Genomic DNA, 14,591 nt, shown 5'->3' on the forward strand with positions numbered 1-14,591 from the left:
AGAAGTCGAGTCCTCTCAATCAATCACTTCTTTTGGAGAAACAACCAACCACTACCAAACTAAACCACTTCTCTCTTTATTAAACTATATAAAAAGTGTTTTGGTATGCGAGTATGAATTTCAAAACCTCATAAAGAAATCGTACGTATGCCAAAAATAGTAATTAAAAAAGCAATTTTAGCTTTCCCAACAGAAAAAAAATTAAAGATAAAAAACAAATTCTTAATTGATAAAAGAAAAATATTCTGCCAAATAATTAACAATTAATCCTGGACCAAATTTAACTTTGTATTCTAATATCTCTCACTTAATTTAGTATAAGTCGTGCCTCTTAATTTACTTCACCAGTTTAATCAATTTTTGGCTAATTCTGTAATCCCTGATTATACTTAATCTCTCTAGAACATTAGCGAGAAGGACCACTCCCAAATACCATATACAAGATTCATTATTCTACAGAAGAGTATTATATGTTCGTGTTTCTCAAGATATAGACGTCGTAAATGTCGTTATTTTCCTATTTTTGGAAGTGATTATTCTTTGTTTTCCAGAAAAGATGGGGAATGTAATGGGGATTTGCCTTTTAAGCTAACTTTAACAATGTTTTCTCAGGTTATTTCATTGAATACAACAAAAAATATCTTCGTTATTTTATGAAAGTTCATAGAATTTAATTATTGATTTCTTTCCACTTTATTTATGGGGGGAAATTTGCGAAGATTTAAGAAAAAGTTTAAGAAGATTTTATTATCTTGGCAATAAATGCCATTCAAAATATAGAGAATATAAATGATGAAAATAAAGTACGCTGCTATTAAAATAATGCCAAAAATCTAGCTCGTATAATTAAATAGAAAAGATTATACAAGGAAGAGGGAGAGGATTAGATTAGATTATTGAGTCAATGCAATACATGAACGATCTGTCCATGAGGTGCCTGCCAGAAGGACTTTCTACGGGAAACCGCTGTTAGACACGCGAAGAAAACTCAGGAAACTTCACGTGATTAGTCCTCTGGTCAGATGCGATCCACCTCCAGCAACCAGTGTTTGGTCCACCTCCATTTTGGCCACTGGTGAATTGAAGAGGGAGAAAACAGGAATAAAAATGATGAAATAAAATTGAAATCGATGTGAGTGTTCATCCTACACACAAGTAATAACATTTCTAATTTGCTCGGGATATTCTTATGAAGTAAACATTGAAATTGGTTACTCTGAAAATGCACACGGGTAATTTCTCTCAAAATTGCAATTTCTAGTTTTTATTCCGAGAATAATTGCTTTAAAAATGTTCGCAACGACAAATAACATGCTGTAGATTTGTAAAGAAGAAAATTTATTCATATTATAAAATTAATTCTGCTTTTATTGTTAATTCACGAGAAACAGTTCCTTTCAATTTATGCAAATTGAGTTTCTTCTTGTATCACTTATGTAAAGGCACAAATTACTCCAGAGAAAATAAGTTTGCAGCATGTATCTAAGTGAGATACTTTACTAAATCTACTTTTTGTAATTTGCAAAGATTTTCATAAAGTTTTTTTCTTAAGTTGTCGAATTTTTATACTCCTTAAAATCTATTGTTTGTGTGACAAGTATAATTTCTCGTTAGAAAATCTTTCTACAAATATTAATAAAAAGAAACAATGATAACACATCTATACAGTTGCTTTAAAGAACAAATGATAGGTGTGTTTAGGCATCCTCTGCCAACAAGTAGATAGATCTCTGTCAATATAAACTCTAGAACAAATCCGGTTTTGACACGAAGTAAACAAAGTTTCGACACAACTTCAATACGAAAAAAAGCAGCCAATATCTGAACAGAGTAAAGAGAAAGAAAAGCCAAAGAAAGGCAATAAAGTTATTTATATCTATCCAATATACCAACATCTGGCAAACAGAAATGTCCACTTTACAGTTGTGTGGAAAAATATTCTGTGTTGTATATCTCAAAGCGAATATTGTATAAAAAAGCATACAAGGATGTAATGTAAATATAGATTTTCCTCCTTTAGTGCCTCTACAGTTACCTTGTCACGCAACTATTTGGAAAAAGTGAACATATTTCTTTACATAAACAAATAGTCTAAGACACAAACCTATATAGTGTATATAAAGGATGTGTGTGTTGTTATATGCATGCATTTTAAAGAATTTTGACGTCATTTTTGTCGTTATTACTCTGATGACCTTATAAAGAAGGTGTAATGCTAAAATTTTAGACGTTAGACGTCATTAACGTGCCACATTATTACAGACATAAAAAAGTGTTTTTGCTAAACAATATTATAAAATGCTACTAGAATACGTGTATTAGAATCCCAGAAATTTTAACTTAATTATTTTAGATGCTTAAAAATGTTTTTAAATTATTATATAAAATCAGAAACCTTTCTTCTGATTAATATTAATTAAATAATATAAAAATACAAGTGACCGAGATTATATACAATTAAATGCAAATAATTAAACCACGATAAGAATTAATAGTGAAGTAACAGCTTAGTACTTTCTAATCAAGATTTTTATGCATAATTATTGTCCAGAATTGTCTTTCTATTTAAAATCTCCATCAACTGAAAACAGATTAAAGGAGTCGAATTCAATAAACTGTATTGTAATCACCAAATTGCTGAATGCTTAAAGAATTCTTTAATTATAAAGGAAGTTCGATATAATTTCGATTCTCCAGTTCGACAATTTCTAGAGAAGGAATTGGCTTAAATCTTTGTTTCTTTGCATTGTAAATCGAACACTAATCTTTAGATATATTTAAATATTCGTATCTTAATGAAGAATCTTCTTCATTAAGCAGCACAAGTTCTAACTTTCCTGTTCTTTATCTTTACATATCTTATTCACGAAGATCTTTCTATAGAACTTTCCAACTCTGATTCTTGATAATTTTTCAAAAATTATCTACCATGATTTTACTATAAATATAATTTTTATTCATTACAAGAGCCGAATCGATATCGAAATGCAGAAACTGACGTCATTTATGAGCATTTACTGAACTCTGTCAATCTTCTCTATTTAAACGATTGGAAAAGGTAAACTTTAGAAACGACATCAATCATATTACTTGATGTAAAATCAAATACACTAAACGGTTTTAAATTAAATTATATGTTATGATCTTCGTTCAAATTCGACAAATCGTAATTGTTTTTGTCATTTTTCTATTGGAGTTTCTATCCTCTACATCCGTTCTTTATTTTGTTTGTTGTTCCCGCTGATGCCAATAATTAATTACATTCGTTTACTGTTTTTACAAATGCAATATTTTATGTTTTTATAATGTTTGGATACATCGATACGCCCCTCATCCACTCCAATATTTAAAAAGTGGATATTAGAAAGTTTCTTTTAAATACATTTCAAAGTATTAATTTAAATTATATGATCTTTACCTGAAATTAGTAGTGTCTTGCTCCTGTACATCATACTTTTCCTGATAACAACAGAGTCATGTCAGTTATTATATGTATATAACTCCGTTCTGAAAAAATTTTTGAATTGAAATCATGTGAATTCCCGTCTAGATCGGAAGTTAATATATAGTTAATGGAGTCTTCTACCTCTAACCTTTTTATATCTGGTATTGTTATTCATTTATCACCATTCACGAGATTAAGGTAGAACAGACAAACGGAAGTACGATAGTGGGGATTTATAGGTCTACAATTTTTTTAAAATTGAAAGCCAAAGACGTCGAACTGACAAGAATGTGCACTATTCTGGCGTAACGAATGTCCTTTTCTTAGGCAATTTCATCAAGTTCCCCCCTATTTAGTCTCAAGATAGAAATAGTCAAATCGTGAGAAATTCCTGGATTGTGAATTATTAATAATATGCCTTTTAGAATGCGTTTTTTTCCTTCATTTAAGTAGTAAAAGAAGATCAAAATTCAATAAAACAGTGAAAAATTATTCAATGAATAGGAGAGAATTTTTTTATATGATCAAGGCATTAAAATTTCTGCTAATAACTAATTAAGTGATCAAAAGAGAGATTTAGTTAGAGATTGTCTCAATTTGTTCCATTAAATTATATGTACCAGCAAAGATATTTAGTTAATAATTAAAATCCCCGTAATTAATTAACTTAATGATAACAATTTTCGAAACTAAAGTATTAATAGAAATATAAGGTGAGAAATGTCGAATTAGAGATTAAACTCAACTATGACGTCACCGGAACTGAGAGAGTAGCAATTATTGAAGGAAATCCTTCTTGATCACTTACTTTGAGAAGATAAATGAAAAGAGGAAGATACTCCCACTCTCATCCTCCTCCAAAGAGTAATTAAACTGTGATCTAAAACTCACTTCTCTTTATATGTCTCACGAAGTTTCAATATCAAAAATATTATTAAATTCTTCTGTTTCTTCGCCATACTAACACTACAAACGAATGAATTTCCTAAATTTTGAACCCGTTTCATACTATTTACTTCCTTGTTATAAAATGATAACTAGGTCTTGCTGGTATTTCCTACAATATCAATGAAGCTCGCGTTATACTGTTTTGTTTATAAATTAAATAATAATACAACTAAAACATTTAAAATTAAAAGTGATATATTTATGTATTTGTCTAGGATAGATTTTATATTTTCTCTATTATTTCAACAACATCCCTATATTTTTGTAATGAAAAGTAGAAAAATGAAGTCAAATTGACGTAATACAATACACTGATTACGCAGCTATTACGAAATATCGGGGGTTTTGATGTACTGTACAGAAAATGAGAACGTGATACAGATGGAGCTAAATATAAAGAAACAAAGCATTGTTTCTATTAAAGTTATGTAATGTGTACACCCACTTTCATTAATATCGATTAATCTAGAATGTAATGAAAGGTTTTCTTTACTTTTCCACTCGCATTCGGATGTTTATGAATAGAGTAAGCATTACTTTCATTTCTCTATCAATTTGCCTTATAAAAATATACATTTACCCTTCGAATTTTATGTAATTTTAGGTAAAATACTGTAAAATATTCTATACAAGTCCAATGAAGTAAATGTTTAACAGTGACGATCAACATTTATTTTTGTATATATTATAAATAAGGCTTGAGAAGGTAAGAGTTTTGTTTCAGTGTAATATTAGGATGTGTAAAATCATCTCAATTCTCGCAGTACAATTATCACTGTACATTAAAGGAAGATGAATTATTATAATACTTAACGGAGGAAAGGGCCTGTTATATGTTATAACTTAGAGCCACAAGTCTGATTGCAGCCTTAGTCAAATCGTATATAACTTCTCGAATTTTGCCTGCAAACACGTCCGATAATCCGACACCACTCTGATTCGTTGGGTATCGGATTATTCAGAAATAAAATCTTCCAAAAAATGAGGAATTCTTAATAACAAACACGAAGTTTTTATGTTATAAAAAAATAACGTTAATTAGTTTATAGGAATTCTTCAGAAATTTTATTTTATTTTTAATATTTAACTAGAGAAAAAAATCGAAGAAATTAAATTATAACATTCACACAAATATAAAAAAGCATTAAGCTTCTATTCTGTTAATTTGCATAAAAATTCAGTGAATTTTTACAGTAGTTTGGCAGATAATGTGAGAAATTTTGTTGCATAATTCAAATAAATTTATGCATAAAACACGACCTTATGTTCATTAGAGTTTAGAACGTTCTAAATTATCGAAAATAACAAGAAGATGGTAAAAATATTTACTAAAGATAAAGGGAGAATAATTTACGTTACGCTTTCGTAATGAGATAAACACGATAACACCTATAAAAAGATCCAATTTAACATTAATCATATGGATCAGTTACGACTTTAATACGGTTTAATTCGATTTAAAAGACAATTTTGCTATTTATTTTCATCAATTAAGGGAACGAAACAGGACGTAAACGTCATAGAAGACAATTGAGATAGGTCAATTATCTCAATACAAGATAAGTGTTAAAGATACGCCTCCCGGAAACCAACAATTTGCTTGTAGAGTAAATTTCTTCGCAGCTAACCCCTTTATATAACGCGATAAGTACGTCTAACGTGAAGTCAATTGAGAATCTCACTTCTCACCTTCTCGAATAAGCATCACCGACGAATCAACATCTAAAAAACACATAATCCATTTATTTTTCTTAGATAAACAGGGCTTGGGTTAAGCAAACACAGAGTTCAAGTTCTGTATCTCTTAACGAGTCAAAAAAAACCATCGAATTTCGATCTCTCTTCATCGCGATAATCCCACTACATTCTGATAAAAAAATGCGGGTGCCATGTTTTGACGTCATTAATTAACGGATACATGCCCTAGGTGGGGGGATAGGAACGGAACTAGATTAGAAACCGTGACGTAATTTCTTGTATAGAAAGGAAAGGGAAATGTGGGATACGTTAATTAGTGTTATCGGGTTCCTTGTTACACTTTAACCTAATTTTTTCTAAGTTTACATTCCTTCTATCCTTCTTATCAAAGATGAAAATTAAATACACAAGAATTTATCAATAAGAAAATAATATTCAAAGTTTTATAACTTAATTCCGTATACCTTTAGCGTTAAATGAACTTAAAAAGAGAAGGTTCGCATCCTTTGGTAACACGAAATGCAAAATGTTAAAGTTTAGTTTTAGTAATCATAAGTCTGTATAATTATCTATAGATGGGTAATTAATTAGAATGATATACAAAGAACAAGGTGCTCATCTTCTACATCACTGAAGAACTAGTGTTTATGCTGAATAATAACAGAATTAATCTTATCCACTAACTATGGAAACAAATCAAAGTCCAAGGAAATAGCAACAGATTTTATCGATAGTTCATCGTTTAATATATTACGTTACAGAAAATAACTCCATGAAAATGGAAGAATGAAAGAGTTAAACCAGAAAGTTTCCTAAGAGGAAGGAAGTGAATAGACGTCTTCGAAGGATCTTGAAAGCTAAATATGTATTTATTAATATAAGAGATATTACTTTGGAGACTGCATAGGGTTCGACTGTTGTTCTAATGGGTAAACAATAGTTTCTTTATTCCTATATCGAAAAAACAAAACGAACACGAAGAAATTTCAGAAAGGTAACTTAAAATTTTATAAGAAACTTAGTAACAGAAAGAAGATAAAGAAGTGTAAGCTTGTTTCAAAATATTACCGCACAGTAACAAAGCTAATGTTTAGCTGTAGTTACTTTATTTTCAACTCGGAAAAAGAAGATAAAGATATTTTTCCGGATTTATTTTTGCAGTCATCATAGATTAAAGCGATAACAGCTCGGAAATGACACTATGATCCGATTACTCGTGACGTCGACACTATTTTCGACTGTTTCCGGAACTTAACTCGACATTCATACCACTGTCCATTTACACAGTTATTCGAGGAACCAATTTTCTGATACTTTCGTAAACAGCAGAGAGGAGAGAGGAAAAATAAAAATACGTTACACGCGATGTTATCAATCCAAAAATTCAAAAAACTCCTAACAACGTAACAGAATCTGGTGGAAAAGTTCCTTAAACCTCCTATCTTTGTTATAGTTTTATAACTGTAGAGGAATTATTATATCCTTACGTTACATTAATTATTATCACCTTTCTTACGTTATAGATACAGCGTAAGGAAGCTATTGTATATAGTGACATCAACAACTTACATATAGCTTTGGTGTGAAGATAAATGTGTAGAGAAGAAACTTTTCTACAAAATTTTTATATAAAATATAAAAGATTCTTGTTTGTTTCATATAAAAATTATACGAAACGAAGTGTAATTCAAGGACGGAGAACGACAGGAGATTATACAAATTGAGTAATGCTTTAAACGATGGTAACAATACATTTTTGTGTTGTACACGAATAAAGATTTTATCGTTGATTTCAAGGTGAAATACAGAAATATGGATTTATAAAAACGAATATGTTCTTTATAATCGATAGAATACAATTCACAAATATACGAAATAAATAGAGAATAAATAACAGTAAGAAAAAATGTGATTTTTTAGATTTATAAGAAAAGGAAAGTCAAAAAATCTATGGGGAAAGTTTTAAAGAAGTTTATAAAATTAGTTTAAATTCGTTCTTTCATCTTTACAATTTTATGAAGAGATGCGGAATCTCAAAATTTACCTGTTTATAAGTGAAGAAAAGAAAGGAAAGAAGGAAGAGAGAGAGAAATTTGAGAGTTTCTTTATAGTTTTTGAAGACAAAACAAGCGGCAGAGACAAAAGTGTAAAGACAGTCGAATGCAATAAAGCCTTTAGTCTTTGACTTCTATCCGATTCTCCAAGAGGAGCAACAAATCTAAAGTTTTTAGTCGATTGCGAACTGGAAACGACCCTCAAGAAGCTCGTATAATGTTACGTTCCCGAATTAGCGAGTGAGTGTAGAGAAGAACTAAATTTAAATGAGTATATCTAAACATAGAAGACGTATCTCTATTGAGAGAAGTAAACATTAAACTAACGTAAAACTGGTTACAAAGTGGGCACTTCAGATCGGTGGTAATCGCGTTACACGATACATTTTTCGGAAATCCAAAATAAACATCGTCTCCCAAATGGAGGATAATTAACAGAATATAAGAATACACGAGGATTTTATCAATAGAATATTATAAATGCAAAACACTCACTTTGAGCGAAAGGGTTAAAAATGCACATGAAAGGTCCCAGAACGTACATGGGTTCTGTCAAATCGTTGCACAGATGGACCCACATGCAGGTAAGACAGATCAACAAGTCAGCAACTGCTAGGTTCACCAGGTATATGTTTATGGTGGTGCGCATGGAGTTGTTGAGCCCTACGACGAAAACAATTCCCAAATTGCCCACTATAGTGGCACACATCAACAACAGGTAACTCACGATTTTTGCGTACTCCTTCCACGTGAATTCTCTAAGTGAGGTATCGCTAGGGAAATCTATAGAAGAGAAATTGAGATAGAGCCACTCCGATTCATTACACCCTTTATCCTCCATAGCTGGGATGTAAAATAATCGGAAGCACGACACCCCGAACGGATGTGGTGGTGGGCCTCGTGGCTCGCTTATAAACGCGGAAGGTCAGGCGCGCGCCACTACACATTTCTCTTATTGGTAAATGTTCGGATGACGTCATTCGGAGTCTCCTCAACTTCCTATCGATCCGGTGAGTTAAGCGCTCCTTCCACCGCTAGCGGATGTTGCAGAAATCATCACAGTATCGATATACAGTAAAAGGACTGCTATAAAATGCTTAATTTGAATTGGTAATTAGCCATTTGATTATTTTACCTAATAGAGAAAATTGAGTTTGTTTATATTCTTCACCTTATTAAATGAGGATATATTTTTCTACTTTAAACTGGGCTTGATTTTTTTAATAGTTTATATATTGAAGAATTCGAAGTGGAAAAAATAAATAAAATAAAAGTTAGCAGAAAGATTTTGACCTTGGATATAATTGAATGACGTCGAGCCAAGTATTAATAAATATAAGACATTCGTCTCAGACAACAACGTCATCCAATCCATTAAAATATTTATGAAAGGGAGATTCTCATTTCGCTTCGCTGATTTTTCAATATCTCCGGGATGCGGGAACGAATAATAATAAAAGTACCGCTCCTATGTGGATAAATGATACAAGAAAGGCTGATACAAGACAAAATTTAAAGTTATACTAAATTTGTAGTGATAAAGTTAATATATATCCTCCCCTGTACGTATGCTCACGTTTCCTCCTCCCTCCTTCACATGAAGAGGAGGAGATGAAGAGTGAACACATACAGCAATAGAATAATCCCCTTCACTCTTAATTATTAAAGGAAAGGAGAATAATGTTGTCTATTTATTAAGAAAGTATATCTTCTTACACATTTCTTACCAGTTGCATCTCGCTCTATCGATCCAATGTAAGAAGAGAGTCGGTTCGTTCGGTGATCTAACAGCGTTACGTCACAGAGGAAGACGTCATAAAAATATAAACGTCAGAGCGAGGGAGGAAGGTAATTAAGTAATTATTGGACGATAAGTTTTCACACTTCGTCAAATTGATTCGCGTTAGAATTTATAAAAATTCTAACAACGTCGGGGTGAACATTCGATACGTCACGACATCACGTGCCGTTATTACAGAACTAAGAAAAACTGCAAACACACGAAGTTCCGTTTATTCCGTTTAAAATTAAGTTATTCTGTTTATTCCGTTAAAAATTAAGAAAATAAAAATCTAATTTATTGAGAGATGAATATCAATTGCATCCTTAATATAAGTTATACGAAGCGATAAACAACCTTTAAAAAGGAAATAATTTAAAAAGTTCTTAATTCTCGATAGATAAATTACTTGAAAACTACGTCGATTATAGTCAATTATTTGCAAATTATATTTTATATTGGTGTCTATAAAAAGAACATTTCAAATAAATAATTAAGGCGAAGATAAATTTAATAAAATAATTTTAGAATCGCAACAATTAAACTTATCTTGTGTGTCTTAAAAATAACTTATTATTCACAGTTTATATCCTTAAACTTTTCTAAAATTCTAGAAATTCGAATTATTTACCACTTGAATTTCTATAATTTGAAATCTGAAATCCTAGAAATTCAAGATAAAAAACTTCTCCGAATTTCTAGGATTTCACTGGGTAAATGGATTTCTTTATTTATACTCGCAGGAAGTTTACTGTATTTGATCTACTGGAAACTCATTTTCTATCCTCAATTTTTCTATGTAATTTTTTGACAGATTTGCAGAATGACAAAAGAAATCGTTTCTATAAAGTACAGAAACATTCGAAGTGGTGTGCTTGTAAACATGTCTTTTGGGTTATCACATATGTTATTTTGTTTCGTGCAGTAATAACAGAAAGAATATTGTGACGGTTAATGTTACCCTTGGTGCCAAGATGGCGGCTCGTCTCTGATTCCAGCAAGGAAACAGTGGGACGCACGTTCTAACCTAACCTATTCTAATAAATTACCATAATTATTAGAAACAAAATTATTAGAATAGGTTAGGTTAGGTTAGGTTAGAACGTGCGTCCCACTATTTCTTTGCTGGAATCAGGGACGAGCCGCCATCTTGGCACCAAGGGTAACATTAATCATATTGACTATATATCCGGAATATGAGATAATATAAAAACCAATCTAAGCATTCTAATAAATCTGATGCGAAATGATACTAAAGATAATATAATGACAAACAATAGCGCTTCGGAGTGAAGCGAAATGTGTCACTTAAATGTCATTCGCTTACTTTGTAAACAAGTCGTTTAATTACATTATAATACCATGAAATAAAATGAATTACTTAATTTGCCGATCATTACTTACGATCGATAGAAAGATAAGTATTAAAATGAGGTGTTAAAAACTTACTTTTACTAAAGATCTCGAACTTGCACATGACTGGACCTAATGGATACTGGTGCTGATTTTGAAACAAGCGAACGATGTGGATCAGCATACAGAAAATTGCGATGAAGATATCGGCCGTGGCCAAATTAACTAGAAACTTTCCTGTGGTGTTCTTGAGAGATTGTTCGAAGCATCCCGCCAGAACCACCAACAAATTGCTTCCTATTGTCCAAAGAATTAAAATGCAACATACGGTCAGTCTGAGGTAGTCGAATAAGACTAGAACCCTTTCCTTATTTGCAGGGAAAGAATGATTAGTCCAAAACTTTACTTCGCTAAAATTCTCGCATCCGAGATCCATTTTGATTCGAGTCGACACCAATTCGCGAATGTCACAAGTTACGAGTAGACCGACGAGTGACGAGCGCGTGGGATCTCGGGAACGAGTTACTCATCCCGATACCGTGGAGAACTTTCTAACAACACTTAGTTCAGGGTCGAGTGTCGATGACGTCGACAGGACGCGCTTTGTTTACGATACTCAGTTTCGATCGCTAATCAATATAACACGTGGAAAAGGATATCAAGTGTTCGAAACAATTCTCTTAGCAAACAGAAGGTAATTTGTTTAACCTTTGTGTCCTTCGATACTTAACTGTAGACGTCCCCGAAGTAGTTGTTCGATGCATAGGAAGAGAGAAGATTAAAAAAATAAAGTACAGTACATTTTATATAATCTTATAATAAAAGTTTCTCGTCGTCAAGGGTGAAGAATGTCGCTACTAACACGAAACAGAAGCATCTTAATAAGTTCTGGGAGCGATAAGTTTGAACATATTTATCCTGGTTATTCCTGTTGACGCTCCTTAACTAGTGACAAGAATAAGTGAACTTTATATTTTCGACTGCAAAATGTGTCTTTCTTAACAGAGAAAATAATCAAATGTAATCTTTATAACGCAAAATTTACAGAATTTATAAATTCCTGTGTTTTAAATCGTACATACATATATTTTTTAATTAATATTTATAGTAAATTATGTTTTGATGTATTCAAATAAACGTGTAAACAAATAAATATTTAGTATTTTTAGAAAGGAGGATTTTTATTTCCGTTATGTTATTTGTTTATCAAGTTTCTTTCGGTTCATTTGTCCTTCGAACAGTTTTCGAATACACATTACAGACTTTGTTAAGACTTCTCTCATCTTCTGAGACGTGCTACATATTTATCATCACACAACAACCTCTTACATATTTCATGTAAGGACCTTTTGATAAAGGAATGCGTCGAAGAAAGTCCATTACTCTCTCTTGTTCTTCCAGTCGAATCACGTCTTCATCAAAGCGTTACTATTCTAGAAAGTTACTTTTCATTTTCTAAACATTACAAATCTTTAAATAGAGAAATCTGAATTTAATTCTAATATATTTTCGTATTAGTTTCGTAACAGTTTCCTACGACTACACCTGGAAAGTTTCTGTCTGGCTCAATTCTCAGATTCTCGTGTTCACTGAAGAATAGATAAATCCTCGTCCATTATTTATGAATTCTTATTAAGATGTTATAGGTAGAACATCTCGAATAAATTATCGTAAATATACTAAACTCTATCTATTAGAATCGGGATTTATTTAATTAATTTAGCATGGAAAATGCATAAAATTTTATAAGTTGTTTGTATGAAAGGGAAGTTGAAAGGGAATTTTATTCATAATTTTTTGGAGAAAAGGAAATCGACTTCTCTTCCCACACGGCCTTATCTATAATTCGGATAACCATATGTCTCTGCACCCGTCACACATCCCGTATGGGCTGTGAATACTATTGGTCAGAGAGGGGACTAAAAAGGCAGACTTTTACGCCATTCCGGGCAGTTGACGACAAGACGTAATTGCCACATAATACCAGGCAGTCCACAACGAAAGGAATTTGCCACATGAACTACGGCAGTCCGCTGCCATAAAGAAGTCTCGGCATATTTTAACTTTGTGTGCCTTCGTAAGAGAAGAAGATCCCGCATTCATCCTCCACCTCCCGTAATTCTCCGACTACCGAGAAGTCGACGTATACTACAGAAGTTGAGGTAGATAATTCTAATATTGTAATCTCTCTCTCTCTCTCGCGACTCGAGTAGGTTAGGAATAATAATCTCGCAGTATTGTATTGTTGTATTTTTATTTTTCTTTTATTAAATCTTGTTTGTTAATTAAATATGGTCTCGTTACTAAATTCAACTCCAGATATCGAACTAAGCGTGTCCGCGACTTTCTCACTCATCATCATCGAATCCCTATCTGGTGTCGGGAATCCTGACAGGAGACGTCGATCGTCTTGTCTCCGCCTCTTCTTTCTATTACTTTAACGACCACATAAAATCGCCATTCTACGATTCAGTGGACAAATCCGACAGATCCGCTGCCGAGTAAGCGGTATCAAGAGTTTAACAAACTCGATACCCCGGTTATCCTCACATAACGAATCAAACCTTTATTAGTAAACTATGTGCAGAACATAAGAGAGATTCTTCTGATTAAAGAACATGTGAGAGATTCCTCTCATATATTCTCTTCAGGAGCTGCAAAAACCTCTGTTACAGAGCTAAAAGCATTCTCTATAACCTCTGGTACATCTACATAAATGCCGTAAAGACATTTTCTCTCACGTAATGTACAGTACATATGAAGGACCTTATGGACCTTACAGTACCTTACTACCTTACATATAAAGGACAATATTCATTCCTCTCTAATTGATGTAACTCGAGTCTTTTGTTGTACATTAGGACGGATAATTAAGAATTTATAATTCATATTAATATTCATAATTAAGAATAATCTTTTTAACCTAATGAATGTTGTTTGTTACGAACTGAGAATTTCTTCGTTTTTAAAAAGATTCGCCGAAATATAATTAAATTACTCTTAAATATTTTAATAAATAATTTTAATATGCCAATAAGTCCCGTTTACATCGCTTATGGATTATCGTAAAAATAGACAAATCAATGTAGTTCGACAGTTTGTTGCTAGTAAATTTCTTTTAATGATTCTGTTTTTTCTCTTTCTCCAGTCGAATCGATAGAAAAATATGTTTCTAGATCTATAAAAATTGTACTCTTGAAAAAAATTCTTTGGTTAGAAAGACGAGAACTGATCCGAGAGGATTGTTTTTTTGCTGATTTTGCTTCAATTTTTACTTTTGAAAACGATTTTCGGTATACTACAAACTGATGTT

At 32.0% G+C, this 14,591-nt stretch overlaps 1 protein-coding gene across 2 annotated transcripts in view; it reads right to left on the reverse strand.

Moving 5' to 3' along the window:
- The window catches only part of LOC136983424 (QRFP-like peptide receptor), a 35,104-nt gene extending 23,318 nt beyond the window's left edge, over positions 1-11,786 (reverse strand). Inside the window, exon 1 of one of the 2 annotated variants that reach the window (XM_067280161.1) lies at positions 11,375-11,786. In XM_067280161.1, coding sequence (XP_067136262.1) covers positions 11,375-11,714 — 340 coding nt within the window. In that variant the 5' untranslated portion in view covers positions 11,715-11,786. Of the gene's footprint in view, positions 1-8,640; positions 9,203-11,374 lie in introns of those variants that run through there. The other variant, XM_067280160.1, reaches the window with a different exon arrangement.
- Between the last annotated feature and the right edge of the window lie 2,805 nt (positions 11,787-14,591).

The sequence above is a fragment of the Centruroides vittatus genome, unplaced genomic scaffold, assembly GCF_030686945.1.
Source record: "Centruroides vittatus isolate TY-2023 unplaced genomic scaffold, ASM3068694v2 contig_882, whole genome shotgun sequence".
NCBI lineage: Eukaryota > Metazoa > Arthropoda > Arachnida > Scorpiones > Buthidae > Centruroides > Centruroides vittatus.